Below are 15593 nucleotides of genomic sequence, written 5' to 3'. Positions count from 1 at the left end.
TAGAAAGGTATTTAATGTAATTACCCCAGTTATGCCAACAAAGTTGGTAAAGAAATCATACATAACACATTTTTTTGTTAGAATGTTTCTATATAAATGTCAACCATTGTAACATTTCCTAGAGAAGTGTTCATTTGGTTAAAACCATTGTAAGCCTTTACATTCCATCTCAGTCACCTGTCAAATAATTAGATGCCTCCTCATACGTCAAGAAATACTCTGCAGAAATATGCAATTCTTCACAGAGAAAAGAAACCAAATTATTTTTGTGAAAACAACTAGGAACATATTAGTTTGAACAAAATACAGCCAGTTTTCTAAAGTATGAAAATCAAGTCATTTTTTTCTTGAATTTCTGTATCGCAAAGGAAGCAGCAGTTCTATGAATGGTTTGATCCACATTTAAAATTGTATCATGGTTTTCCTCTTCTCTCACTGTTTACTGATAGTTGCCTCAAAACTGACCTGAGGGTCCGGCAGCATGAATCCATCAGTAAGCTTATAGTAGACTATTGTAGAATCGGACTCCACTATGGCCAGAGTAAAAGACATTGGCAAGTCTGGATCACCTTGCAATTTTTGAGATGCTTTCAGGATCTCCCTTATGCTGAAAATAAAGTCACAGTACATTTAGGATTTACAGTCACTCAGTTAATAATAAGATCAAATACTGTAAAATCTTGGGGAAGAGGTAGGCAATAACATTACATCTTAAGGCTAACTAAGGAAATGTCTGAAGGCTCAAATATAAAATAAACATTTAAAGTTGTCCAGAAAATCCTGCAGACAAGGTCTACCTACTGACTCTCAGTCCTTTTCTTTTATATCACCCATCTCTCCTCATTACCATACCTGAGAAAATCAAACTGTACTTAGGAACCTACATAATCAGACACTAATAGTGGTTAGTGCAACTCAATCAGCTAAGAGTCCTGGGCATTCATTTTCCAATTTAGTGTCTTAAGAGTGGAACAATTTGGTATTCAGGCTTGCTTTAAAAAAAAAAAATTAGACCATAATAAACATTTCCCCCATGTTTCTACACGGTGTTTGTAATTACTACCTTTAAATGGCTATATAATATCCTACAGACTCATAATTTACCCAACCATTCCTTTATTGCCATCAAGTTCTTTCAGGTTTTTTGGGGGAAAGAGCATTAATAAAGATGAGCTGCGATGATGATCTTTTTGGCAAGTAGTTGTTTCTTTTTAAATATTTCTGTTTGGTCTTTCCAAATAGCAGAGTTATTAGATATAAATATATCAGAATTATTTTTATGGTTCTCAGTATGTATTGATACTTAATAAAAGCTAAGACAAAAATACAGAGAGAAATAAAACAGTAAAATTATATATCAAGCATCAATATTATAAAGGATTTCAGTTTGCTGTCTGTGGAAAATAATCTGGCAAATCTAGTATCTAGGTTTTCAAAGCACTATTAACTTGTTTACCACAAACTGAAAATTCTTATACCTACTCAGTAAAGCATGTGCTCAATAATTTCATAAAATGTAACCTCCAGCGGAGCTCTCTTAAAAAGGCAAATAAAAAATGATCAGTTGTTTTTTCATTAAACTAACCAATTCTCCAGAAATTGGAAAAAGATTTGCTAGAGTATTAACATGATACAACAGAATACACTAATAACTCAATACTATACTCTCTTTAGCAAAAGTATAATTTTCCCCGTAAGTACTACCTTCCTATCCCTAAAAATTCTTATGGTTACTCTTTATCTGTTCTATTAGTTATTGAATGTATAAAGAATCTAAAAAGAAAAGTCTCTGCTTTAAAATATTCTTGTTATAATTATGATGCTTTTTAAAATCTGTAGTAGACAGTGGAAATTTTAAAGTGATTTAAAACAGCAATGAACTTCTAGAAATGCTGAAACTAAACTGCTCTTGCTAAAATAGCACTTAATCACTGTGTAATATGTTGCAGAGTGATAACTGCACAGATAGTCACAAAAGCCTGCTTACCCACGATCATTTCAATTTGCACAGCATGTGATAATACTAGAACAGAATGAGTTTGTAAGAATGTAGCCTAACTGTCAGGCAACATTTACTGGATAAAACCTGTTTACCTGACAAAATCTTGATTTCTTTCTGAGAATGAGTCTTTTTGAGTGGTGGTTATACAGGTTTCCCCTGCTATCTGAAAGTAGGGTGTTCCTATGAAATCTTTTGTAAGCCAAAAATAGCATAAAGTAAATAGCATAAAGAAATGACCATTTGCGTGGACAATTTTTTTAGCATTCCCAGACCCAAAGAATAACCTCTTAGGTTATTAAGTATCCCTTGTTTGATACCTTAGGACACATCTTGCTAATGGATGCACAAATGAATGGAGAAAATTAAGTACAGATGCTCACAAACAATGCAAAGCTACAGCAGCTTGATCCTGAGATGCTGAGTGTAGTTTCCAGCAAAGAAACTTGGCGAGGCCGCTCTCGCTGCTTGGGGTGCAAGCTGCCTCTCTAATAGCTCACTGCAAAACAGATGCTGAGTGCTATTTTTGCTTCACTTTTTTTCATAAAAGCGAAAATCCTTTCTAGATTTCTTCCAGTTAGCGAAAACAGGTACCAATGTAGGTCCTCCCTAAAAGCAAAGTGGTATCATGTGAACTTTCAGAAAGCAGGGAATACTCTTTGCTTTATGCCATTTTACTTACAAAGGGTTTTCTACTTTTGGATGGCAGGGGAAACCAGTATAAATTTTAAAATATATTTCTGACAAACATTTTTCTGAAATTTATTATGCAATGCTATTATACTGAATAAAAGTTCAACCTGTCTTGACAGCTCAAGATCATCATTTTTGGTATTTATTATTGTACATACAGTGGTAGATGATACACTCTAGAATTTAATTTATTTGAAGTATCTGATATTTGCGTGCTTTTTGTTCGTCAAAACATTCAAATTGTTTTATCACGTCTCTATACTAGGGAGCAGCGAACTACGGTCACTTGTTTTTTTTTATGCCCATGAGCTAACAGTCTTTACATCTTTAAATGGTACATTTTAAATGGTCACAGAAGTATCTATGTAATAACTTCAACTTTGCCACTTTGTCCACAAAGCCTTAAATACTTATTATCTGGCTCCTTAAAAAAAGGTTTGCTGGCCCCTACTCTACACCAAGAATGTGAGTAAGAATAAGAATCGTAAGACATGATCAACAAGGCAGTGTACTTTATTTCAGTATTATCTATTTAAAAGTAAGAGTAGGAGGACATTCTACTTCTAACTAGGACGTAGAAGATCTCAAAAGACCACCACTCCTACTATAACAGAGAAAACACTTGATTTACTCAAAAATATTACATTTCTCTTTAAAGCCATAAGAGATGTACACAAAAATAAGTTTAAAATAATTAAATTCCAGTGGGAAATGAGCCCTTCTCAGGTAAGTAGAGACCAAGACAAAGCCATTTCCATCTCGGAGGGCAATTGCTAAGCCTGGCAGAGTGGCTAAAGGAATGAGGTAGTCATGGGCAAGCAACTTCACTGGGACAAAAAGAAACCATCTATTCTTGTAATAGCCACACATGAACGGGCATGTTGGATTGGATCTGGAGGAACACGGACCCCTCCAGCTCACCAATTCTCCCTCACAGGACTTTTGCTGCATTTAAGTGGACAAGGGACTGGAAACCAAGCATACAGGCTCTCAGCTCAAAGAGAGAGGTCTGATCCTACTCTGAAAACATGTGAAACCAGAAGAGAATTGAAATAACTGAAGTTGCAATTCAGCTGTGAACCGTCTTGACTTCTGGTTAGATTGATTAAATTAGGTCCTGACCCTACTTGCCAGGTAGAGGAAAAGATGAGCTCTTTGGGGGAAGGAAGGGGCATAAACATCAGTCTCTTATTTATTCACAATGTCTGCATATAGTGAAATATTCTAAGCTATGTAAAGAACCAGCAAAATGTATCTAATCATCAAGAACAAAATGTCAGTATAAGAAGATCTTCGGAAAGCCAAGGTTGTTGAAGGACTCAGATGCTGGGATCAACAGCTAAGGACCTAAAATACCATTATAAATAGAGTATTGAGAGAAATAAAAGAGAAATGGTGGCAAGATGAAAAATTAAAGTAGAAAACTGGGAATACTAAAGAAAACATACATTCTAGACTTAAAAATACATGCATTTCCTAAGTATTGGCTAGACTTAATGGTAAACTAGACAGCATAAGAAAGGATTTAGTAAATTTGAAAACAGGTCACAAGAAACTCAACTGAAATACAAAGAGAAAAAAAATAAATGGAATTTGGTACAGCATCAGTCTAACATACGTGTACAAGTAACTACAGAAGGAAAGGAAAGAGAGAATGGTGCATGTCTTAGGCCATTCAGGCTGCTATCACAAACTAGGTAACTTATAACAACAGAAATTTTAATTAATTTAGATTTAATTAATTAATTAATTTTAATATTGTTAGATTTATATCTGCCATTTTGCTATCTGTGTTCTATATATCATGTGCCTTTTCGTGTTCCTGTTTCTTTGCCACCTCATTTGTATTAAACAGATATGTTCTAGTATACCATTTTATTTTATTTTTTTTTGCTATACCTTTTTTAGTTTCTTAGTGGTGGTTCTTCAGATTACAATATGCATCTTAATTTATCACAATTAACCTGAGAGTAATAGTAACTCAATTCTAACAAAATATAGAAACTGCTCCAATATAGCATTGCTCCTCTATCCCTCTTTGTTCTATTATTGTCATATATATTACATCTGCAAATTATAAACTCAATAATGTAGTCCTATATTGTCTTATTTGTTCTTGTTCTTTTAAAAAGTTAACAGAAAAAATGATAAAAAATATATTAACCTACATATTTAATATTTCTGGTACTTTTCATTCGTTCATTACTCTTTGAGGTCCCATTCCCTCTCCCATCCTTCACATCAACATTGTTACACATGTTACTTCTTAATATGCTATAAGCCTGGTAGTTGGTTTTTGATAATAGTACAAAAGGCAATTCAATGGAGAAAGTCTTTTCAACAAATGGTGTGGTAATATGAAGACAGTGTATCTCAATGTCTACACATAATATTACTTATTACTATAAAGATTAATGAGGTGGCACATATAAAAGCTTTGCAAAATGTCAACTCATCAATGAATACAAGTATTATACAGCTCCTGTATCAGCTTTGCTACCTTGCATATTGGGGACGTACTGTTTATATCCATCCCCTCCCCTTAAAAAATAACTTCCAGTTATGTTGAATTGCACAGCAATTAGCTAGATTCTTGTTCATATCAGAGATTTATTTTAGAGATATTTAGATGAAGCAACCATAGATATTAAGCAGAAACCTCACTATTCAGCACTGATGGTAAGTGACACACTGAAGCCACTGCAATACACACAATTTAAAAATAAGTCTCTTTAAAACCATCTCTAACTGGTAAGAGTATGACAAGGATGGGAAGCAGATGGAAGGGAAAAAACTGTTAAGACAACTTTACATCATCTCTATTTCTCTAGACATGATATTGTTTAAATCAGACGTGTATGTATGTGGTTTTTCCTAAGGTAAACTCTGGGCATTCTAGCTCTATATTGAAATTTAGGATAGAAATTTCCATCTCACTGGTATTTGTTTCTAGAGTTCCTCAATATAAACAGCAAAACATTTTCAGACTTAATCAAAACACCCATGTGGGAAACCCTAACATTTGAAAATTAACTCAGAGTTGTAAAGGGGCTTTTGTCTTCAGAATTGAGAGAAACTGCTGTCAACAGTGAATGGAAGTTCCCACCTCAGAGCTCTGTTTGCCCTACTTGGTGGTATGTTGTGGAAAACTACCAATGAATCTTCTCAGTAATAAGAGGATGAAATAGTTTATCTGTCTCTGTTACTTGGGAAGTCTTACAAATAGTCTTGTTCAGGATCGCTTTCAGACTGTTTTTAACATGTTTAAAGTAATGCCATCGTCTTTCTCCACTGGAGCTCCTTCTTGTTTGTTTCCTTTAAGGGATACTGATAATCTTGTAAAAACTCTACTTTGCCTTTAAGTCAACAGACCATACTTTCTCACTCTGACAATACCTACAAAAGGTTCCAAAGTTCTACTTTCAGTCACACACAACTGTAAAGATGCTGAGAACAATGAAGCACTGCTAAAACACTATCATCTCACTTAACTTCTAACAAGCTTACAATCTGAAATCTTAATTTAGAAACCATAGAATTAAGTTTCCTTATATGTATACTTTCTAAAAGCTCAGTTCTTTTGAAAAATATTGTACAGGTATTTCATCACGCAAATCTAAAATAATATTTTAAGTAATAAAATTCTTTATAGTTGATACCTGATAGAAATCCATGTATGAAAAACATAACTTGTGTATTAATAATAAGAATTTCCGGTTCTTAAGTTCATTATATTTCAAGAAAAAAGTCCCACCTAAAAAAAAGAGATAGATCAGTAGTAATCATAGCTGTTGATGAAAAGTAACATAATTTGATGTATATAACAGAGAAGAGCTTAGCATACTGCAGAGTGCTTCCGAAGTTTAATGACGCTAAGGTAAAAACAAGCCTGAGGAAAATGTGCAGGTATTATTTGACTACTGCCCTGCCTCCAAGCTATTTAAATGCCTTTCATAAATCTTAGCACTCAATTTTCTGTAGCAATCCTTCAACAGACGAAGTCATCTCCGCAGATATGCACAGAGAACAAGAAAGTTGAAGACAACATTACTTTTGACTTCAAATGTTGTTGAAAACTTCATCATAGGTTAAAATTCTTATTAATTTCGACCCACAGAAAGCATTCCCTATCTCCTTCTGCCCTCTTTAATGTGGCCAAACTGGTACATGCTGTAGCCTTATCCATAAAAGACATTAACTCCTGGGTCTGCCTCATTATGATGTAATGGAATGACACATGATAATGCAATTCGGAAACACAATGCAAAATCAAACTGGTGCCCCAGGGCTTTCCAAAGAAGCCTTATTCACTCCCAGGCTCAATCCTGAAGAAAAGTCTCAAGGAAAATAGACCACCTCACTGGAAATCATGCCAGTGGCTTCCTAGTAAAACATGAAGGCAGCTTCAATCCCCATGCGGGGGTGGAGATGAGGGGTGTTATTGAACAATTAAGTGCCTGTGTGGCTATCCACTCTAGTGTGAAGCCATTCTACTAAAATAAACTGCAAGCATTTTTTTTGTGAGGTGGAGAAAAAAATGCTGTGTCAGTTGAAAGAAGCTGCCAGAACTAAGGGTTTCACCAGAAGCAAAATACCAAAAGAGGTGCTATGAGGACACACATTCTGATATACAGGGAAGTCAAAGGACAGAAATCATTTTACCAATTATTCAACTTCAGGCGTCAAATAAAATAATGATCATTAAATGTACTTGCAATAAAGAATATACTTTTGGAGAGAGGAAATATTTTTCAATTATAGGGAAATAATAATGGACTATCCTTCCAAAAATATGTAGCATTTCATGATTAAGTATGGCAACAAAGAAGATCTTTAAAAATGTCCTAAAGAAGGAATTCAATTAGATCTAGTAACCCTTTACTCCACCATTAATATAAGTCTTGTTTCCAAGACATTAAGGAAAAAAAGGCTTGAAAGGTGGGTGAATATGGAGGAAAAATAATTTAAGTATAAGGTAAGGAGGCTATTTATAGCATTGGTAGAGTGCTTCTTACAGAAGTGTGATTGTTCTCTATTCTTAGTTGCATATGACAGGTACAGTGTAAAGTATGGGAAATAGTGACATATCTTATGAGAGGATGGATTTTGCAGACATTCCAATTTTTCAGAAACTCTTGGAAGGTTGCTTGTGGCATATCTTCACATTCTTTAAGATACTATTTAGCAAGTTTCTGCTGCAGGAACTGAGTAGCCTAAGACAGTTCATTCATTCACTCAACAAAAACCTATTTAACACTAAGTTCTAGGTACAAGATTAGACCCTGGGGAAATAGCAATAAATAGACAAAGTTCCTGTTTTGATGGGGGTCATTTTCTAGTGGGGAAGGAAGGCAGTAAACAATCAATGACAACCAAATATATAATATATTGAGTAGCAATAAACGTGGACCACTTTGCAGACTGCAATAGTACAGGAGGAGAGAGGATAATGGCTTCCACAAGTGGCTGTAGTATAGCAGAAGTGGTGAGAAATGGACAGACTTTGGATATATTTGTAAGGGAGAACTGAAAGGATTTGTTGGTATATTAATTTTGAGGCATGAAAACTGAAGGGACTAAAACTAATAGGATAACAGACCACCTCACTGGAAATCATGCCAATGCCTTCCTAGTAAAACATGAAGGCAGCTTCAATCCCAGTGCAGGGGTGGGGGTGGGGAGTGTTATTGAACAATGAAGTGCCTGTGTGGCTATCCACTCCAGTGTGAAGCCATTCTACTAAAATAAAACTAATAAGAGATTATGGCAAGGTTAGAGGATACAAAGTCAATACACAAAATTGCTTTCCTATTTGCCACCACTGAACAATTGGAATTTGAAACAAGGAACACAACACCATTTACATTAACAACAAAAAAAATACTGAAGATGAAATAAGTGAGAGGACTGACATTACCTGACTTTCAAGACTTACTATAAAGCTATAGCCATTAAGACCATGTGGTACTGGTGAAGGAACAGACAAACAAGTTAATGGACTAGAATAGGTAGCCCAGAACTGACCCACATAAATATAGCCAACTGATCTTTGGCAAAGGAACAAAAACAATTCAATGGGAAAAGGTCCTGAATAAGTGGTTCAGTCAACAAATGGTGCTGAAACACCTAGATATCAACATGCAAAAAATAAAAATCTAGACACATACCTCACCACCTCTCACAAAAATTACCTCGAAATAGATCACAGACCTTTATGTCAAACAGAAAGCTACAAAACTTTGAGAAGACAACACAGGGAATAATCTAGGTGACGTTGGCTTTGGTGATGATAAGACAACAAAAGCATGATGCATGAAAGAAAAAATTGTTAAGGTGCACATTATTAAAATGAAAAACTTCTGTACTGCAGAAGTACTGTTAAAAGAATGAAAAGACAAATCCAACCAAAGAGTAGGAGAAAAGATTTGCAAAACACATATTGGGTAAAGAACTTGTATTCAAAACACATAAAGCGCTCTTAAAACACAATACATAGCCTACATAAAAAATGGGCAAAAGATCCAAGCAGACACCTCACCAAGGAAGATATACAGATGGCACATAAATATATGAAAAGATGCTCAACATCACACATCATGGGGAAATTGCAAATTAAAAAAAAACAATAACGAGCTACTACTATGCACCCGTAAGTATAGCTACAACTCAAAAAACTAACAATACCATGGTGGTGAAGATGCATTTTGCTAAGTGAAAGAAGTCAACTTGAAAAAGCTACATAATGCATTATTTCAACTGTGTAGCAGTCTAGAAATGTAAAACTATAGAGAATATTAGAAGTGCAGTGGCTGCCTATGGTTCAGAGTAGGGGCAAAGGGATGAATATATGGAACACAGGAGATTTTTAGGGCAGACAGGAACTGTTCTGCCTGTAATGGTGAATACATGACATTATGCATTCATCAAAACTGATAGAAGTGTACGATAAAAAGAGTGAACCTTAATGTGACTATGGACTTTAGTTAATAATAATGTTACCAATATTGGTTCATTAATTGTAGCAAATGTACCCTATTAATACAAGATGTTTGTAGTAACATCAATAAACACTGTGTTGCACTGGGGCTTATGTGGGAAACCCCTGTACTATCTGCTTAATTTTTCTATAAATCTAAAAGTGTTCTAAAAAAATAAAGTCTATATATTAACAAAAACTCACTCTAAGGGTTTAGCTTGAGCTTCACAATGAAGAGTTGCCATTTACTGACAGGAGAAAAACTACAGGAGGAATGTATGGGGCAAGTCAAGAGTTCTTTCTGTACGTATTAATTTGAGATGCCTTTTAGATCTCAGCAGAGATGCCAGTTAGGCAGTTAAATGTGAGTCTTAGGTTTATGGAGGAAGTTGAGGTGCAGTTATACATTTTGGAGTCATCAATACACTGATGATACTTAAAACTACGGAACCGTATGAGGCTGCCTAGGGAGTGAGCACAAAGAAAAGCTCTGAGGCCTGAACCCTACGGCACTTCAACATTTATGGCCAGAAACCTGAAGCAGTTCAGCAAAGAAGGCTATGAAATGGCAAGTGATGGAGAGTGTTACTTACCCTCCTCAAATCCCCAAGTCATGCTCTTGCACTAGTAACCGATCATTTCCTCTTTCTCACAGGTTTGTATACTTTAATTGGTATCATTAAAGAAAATGGAAGCAAGCATTACAATTCCTAATATTCTGATTCAAGTAATTTTCCCACCTGTGTTTTAGGATATGTCAGAGTCTCCCAAAGACCTCTTTCTCTTATTTTTGAACACTTTAATCTGCTCATCCTCTCCTGATGTACTGCTTACCAGAGGAAGGTTACTTTTCAATATTCTTTCTCTCTCTCTTTCTCCTTCCCTCTTTTTCTCCTCCTCCCATTTCCATCTCTCACATCACATACATGCACACGCCTGTGCAGGGCTTTCTGACCAATTGCAGGCAGACCCCCTCCACCTGCCTACCACTAACATCCAAACAGAACATTTGCAACTTTCAGGCTCTCTCAGGCTTCACCTCTTGTTCACGTTATTACTTCTGTGCGGAACATCCATCCCCACCCCATAGGAATGCCCACACATATGTCAAACAACTTGCCCTGCAGGACGCTTTCTCAGACTCCCCCACCTCCTATACCACCAGCCAAGGTTGGACCTCCTCTCTGTAGTCTTCCTCAGGAGCCTGTACACATCTCTCCTTACATTTACCACATGGGATATAAATGTCTGTCCATCTCAGCTCTAGACTGTGAGCATCTTAGGGGCAAGTCTATGATGTTTTGTACCCCTGAGTCCAGTACACAACAGGCACCCAATAAATGAATGAGTAATCTAGAAAATATTGGGGGAATCTGCAACTGACCTTTTTATCCTTCCCCCAAACCAAGACATGCTTCTGTTTGCCTCTAAATAGCCTACAATTATGTTTATATTCATTTAATTTAATGCTTTAAGAAAAGGTATAATTATATACATTTATACATTTTACTGAGAGGTATATTAATTTAGTGTGAACGATAAGTAAGATTTTAATTTTCCCTACACATTTCAATGTGTTTTAAAATAGGGGTCTCTTTCTTCCCCCTGTGAAAACCCTAATATAACAGATTTAAAAAAATAAGTCTATTCACTTTTATTATCTGGGTCTATTGCTGTGATAACACATAAACAGCTAATAAAATATTTTTAAAGAATGTCTTTTAAAAAAAGAAAAATTACTATTGACAGTCTTTAAAACTATATTTAAAAGATACATTAATTCACAAAGAAAAAAGAACTGTAGCCCATCTGATTCAATGTAGGAAGGGAAAGCATGTTTTTTTGAAACATTGTAGGAAACACATTGATATAGCGTAAGTAAACTAAGCATCAGATTTAAAAAATCATAGGCTAGGAATCCTAACTTTGGTAGTAGCACTCATTCTATGTGTAATGAGTTTTCACTTCTCTTAAGGTATAAATTCCCTTATTTGTACAAGAACCTTCGAAAAAGAGTCTTGTTCAAACTTAACAACAACAGTTCTTCTTTGAGCCTTATGGATAGTAAACTAGCAGATGGCCATTTCGATGTATGGAGTATTGAAGACTTTCTCAAATTTTTAGAGTAGTACTCAGAATGGAAGATGCTAGGAAAGAGAACAACTGGAAAAATTTTCTCTCAGATAAAATGGCTGAGGATACCCATATTAGAGGGGTTATCAATAACCATAAATCCAAAGAAACGCCACTGATTTCTAGGAGGAAGAGGATAAAATGGTCATGGAGTGGCTCCATCCTCACATAAGTGGTCCACCACCATCTGTCTCTGGGACCTTCATTGATATCACTAAGGAAGAAACTACAAACCTTTATAACTAAGGAGATTTATAGATCATTTCAAACAACAGTATCTTAACTGTTCCTGTATTTCATGGTGTACAAAACACTTCACTCAATTTTTTATTGAACTTATAACATGTATAAGCACAGATAAGCTTAAAATATGGCAAACGTAGTTTTAGTTTTCAGCATATCTCTCATATTTTACTAAAGAAGCTAAACTGACATTGAAATTGGGGGACAACATAGGTTCTGCCAAGAAAAAAAAAACCTAATGGTTAAAAAAATGGAAAACCCTTTTTTTTCTTCATAATTTGTTATAGGTCCTTGTCTAAGTAACTTAAGATATTTTCCCATTTACAACTACCTATACTACTAATACCATTACAGAAACCTGTACTACTATTATTCAATTTTGTTTCAATACAATTCTCCCATTAGAGACACCCAACAAATATCAATGGCAAGGTGGCCCAGAGAGAAGCTATTCAAGCTACCTGAATCTACATTTGATTTCATTTGCTACCTCAGCACTGAAAAAGGCCCCTGGCTTTCATCAGGATTTCTCTGGTTGTCTCATCTTTAAGTTCATCAGATCTCTTTAACCTCTATGAACTTATTAATGTGATTTTATACCATTGCTGGGTCTGGGAAATCTGTACTCATAAGCTCTCCAGTCATTTACCAAACTTGCTACATGGACTCTTAAAGTTCACTTCAGTAAGAAACAATCTAGAATACTTTCCATATGCATATACCATCCAAATATATAATTAAATATAGTATTTTAAAATGTAAGTTAAAAAATATTTTACATTAGTTCTAAGACCTCATACTTCAGTATAATTTTCCCACCAGATAATCAGATATGAGCACTTGGCCAATTCAATTCTCCCACTATAGATGAGCAGTTAGTATTAAATCAGTATTTTCACAAGGGATTAGTATATACAAGACCTTCCAAGACTTGAAAAATACGCAAAGTGTTTTAAGTATGAGCATATATTATGTATAACTGCTTCACAGAAAACACCAGTCACAAACTAGTTGTGCTCAGAGTAATGCACTCACTCACTGCCATGCAAATACACATTCATTGTGTAATGGAATCTTACACTCTTGCAAGAAACTATGTGAATAAAATCACCAGGTTCAAAGCCTAGGAAAATAAGTAGGAAACAGATATAAAAACTGTTTAGGCATTCTTAGAAATTCACTCAGAAATTCATTTCCAAGACATAACATTAAATACTGCTTACGATTGTTACTTTTTAAGGAGTCAGCAAATACATATGCACCATAAAGTAAATAATAAAAGAGTAAATCATGAAAATACATATGCCACTCTGCCACTCAGCAATCAAGTAGCAACTAAAATAAGTTTAAGGGACATAGTGAGATTATTGCCATCACTGGGAAAATATTTTATAATTAAGTTGCAGATAATTATATAAATGATAAAGTTTGGTCCAGTTTTACAAACAACAGACTAAAACTTGGGATTTCGATAAAGGAAATAACTGTAATGTTATACATGCTTAATGCCTTGGTAAAGAACATGAAATTACAACTCCAGCAAACTCCAGCTCCTCTGGCTCTCAGGCTGTGTGTACTGCCCAGATTCCCTGGTAATAACAGTGTTATTTAAAGTTTGTGAGGAACACAGAGCGTTCACAAAACAAAACACTACAGTCAAGTCACTAAAGAGCACAGTCTAGCACAGTGATTTACGACTAGTGTGCTTGGGGTGGTTATGTAGCAGGTGGCAAGAAATCTGTTTTTAATAAGATATCAAAGTTGGCAGGTTATATTTTAATATAAAATTAGTATTTCCTATAATATATCATCATTCTCATCCACTCAGATTCTGCCACGCATTCTTGAGCAAGAGTCGAAGGGGGAAGTCAGCACTAAGAGGTCCTGGGAACAATACATGAATGAAAGCCTATTCCATCTATGCTGTAGCCCAAGGGAAGTAGACAAGAATCATGAGTTAGAACACTAACAACAACAATAATAAAGGTTAAAACCACCAGAAAAAGCTAGGCCCTAATTATCAATAGCCACTAAGATCATACAAAGAGAGGTAACAAGGTATTACATTGTCTCCTGATGAAAGACCAGATGACCAGCTACAGTCTTACTAATATGATGAACTTGAATCTTACCAAGCCCTGGTTCCAGCTACCTAATCTACAGAAGATACAGAAGACAGGGTGTAATATAATGAGTCATAAGAAATACCAAATATATATATTTCCCAGGTATATTTGGTCTTCATTCACAGTTCCTGAAAATACTGCAGATCTTAAAGGTGAAATGGGTGTTTTGGGCAGGGGCTGGAGGTTAAATCAGCCAATGGCCAGTAGTTTAGTCAATCATGACTATGAAATGAAGCCTTCACAAAACCCCGAGAAGAGCTTATCCCTCTCTTGGATGCTGCTTCTCTGTGGGAGAGAGATTCCAGGCTTGGGGAAGAAGAATGCCCCCACCTGCCACCGAGCCAGGCTCCGTGCTCTATGAGGATACAAGCTCCTTTATTTGGGATCTTGCCCTGTGTATCTCTTCATCTGGCTGTTAACGTGTATTCTTGATGGTATCATAAGCATTTTCCTGAGCTCTGTGAGGCCCTCTAGCAAATTAATCGAACCTAGGAGGGAGGTCACTGGAACCTCCAATCTGCAGCTGGTAGGTAAGAAACACAGGGAACAGCCTGGGGCTTGCAACCAGCGTCTCCAGTGGGGGATGGAGGGCAGTCTTATAGGACAGGGAGCCCTTAACCTGGGGAATCTGGTGCTGTCTCTGGGCAGATAGCATCACAATTGAGTTGAGTTCACGACCCCTCTGCTGGTGTTCGAGAATTGCTTCATGTTATGCATAGGAAGAAAGACCCCTTCCCACATATACACACACATTGGAATCGGGACCAGGAACCTGAACGGAGTTACACTACTATTCCTGCTGTTTCCCTCATGTTGAAATGTACCATGAGTGAACAATTGGCAAATCTAAAGTATGGGAGAATATGCAGGTCAAATGCCCCAGATTCTTTAACAGAAAAACTGTAAGGAAAAGCAGGGGACAGATGCAGAACACATACATCAGGCGTTAGTGAACTACTGGTCTCTATGTCAAGGCTAGACTGTACTCTATTTTTCTAAATAAAGTTTTAAGAGCACAGCCAGGCTCACTGGTTCATGTATTGTCTATTTCTTCTTTCATACTGACATTGCAGAGCTGAGAAGTTGTGACAGAGACCAAATAGTCTGCAAAATCAAAAATACTTAATATCTATAGAGTTGTAGAAAAACTGAAAAACAACAAAGCTGGAGGACAAGTACTTATACAACCTGATCTGAAATCTTTCTATGAAGGTATAATAGTCAAGATGGTGTGGCACTGACTTAAGGACAGAATATAGATTAATAGTATAGAGTAGAGTCCAGAAATAGACCCCACAACATCGTCAACTGATTTTCCATAGAAAAGTTACAGTAATTAAATGGACAGTCTTTTTAATAAATGGTGCTGGGACAATTGGACATTCATTTGCAAAAAGAATCTTGACCTTTGCTTCACTATATA

At 35.9% G+C, this 15593-nt stretch overlaps 1 protein-coding gene across 1 annotated transcript in view; it reads right to left on the bottom strand.

Moving 5' to 3' along the window:
• TSEN15 (tRNA splicing endonuclease subunit 15) overlaps window positions 1-15593 on the bottom strand; it is a 33908-nt gene that overhangs the window by 601 nt on the left and 17714 nt on the right. The window contains exon 4 of the mRNA XM_073216890.1: window positions 466-607. Within this exon, the coding sequence (XP_073072991.1) occupies window positions 466-607 (142 nt within the window). The remainder of the gene's footprint in view (window positions 1-465; window positions 608-15593) is intronic.

Source organism: Manis javanica, chromosome 11, assembly GCF_040802235.1.
Source record: "Manis javanica isolate MJ-LG chromosome 11, MJ_LKY, whole genome shotgun sequence".
In the NCBI taxonomy this organism is placed as follows: Eukaryota; Metazoa; Chordata; class Mammalia; order Pholidota; family Manidae; genus Manis; species Manis javanica.
Note: the sequence above shows the minus strand (reverse complement) of the source record. Positions and strands in the feature narration are given on the sequence as shown.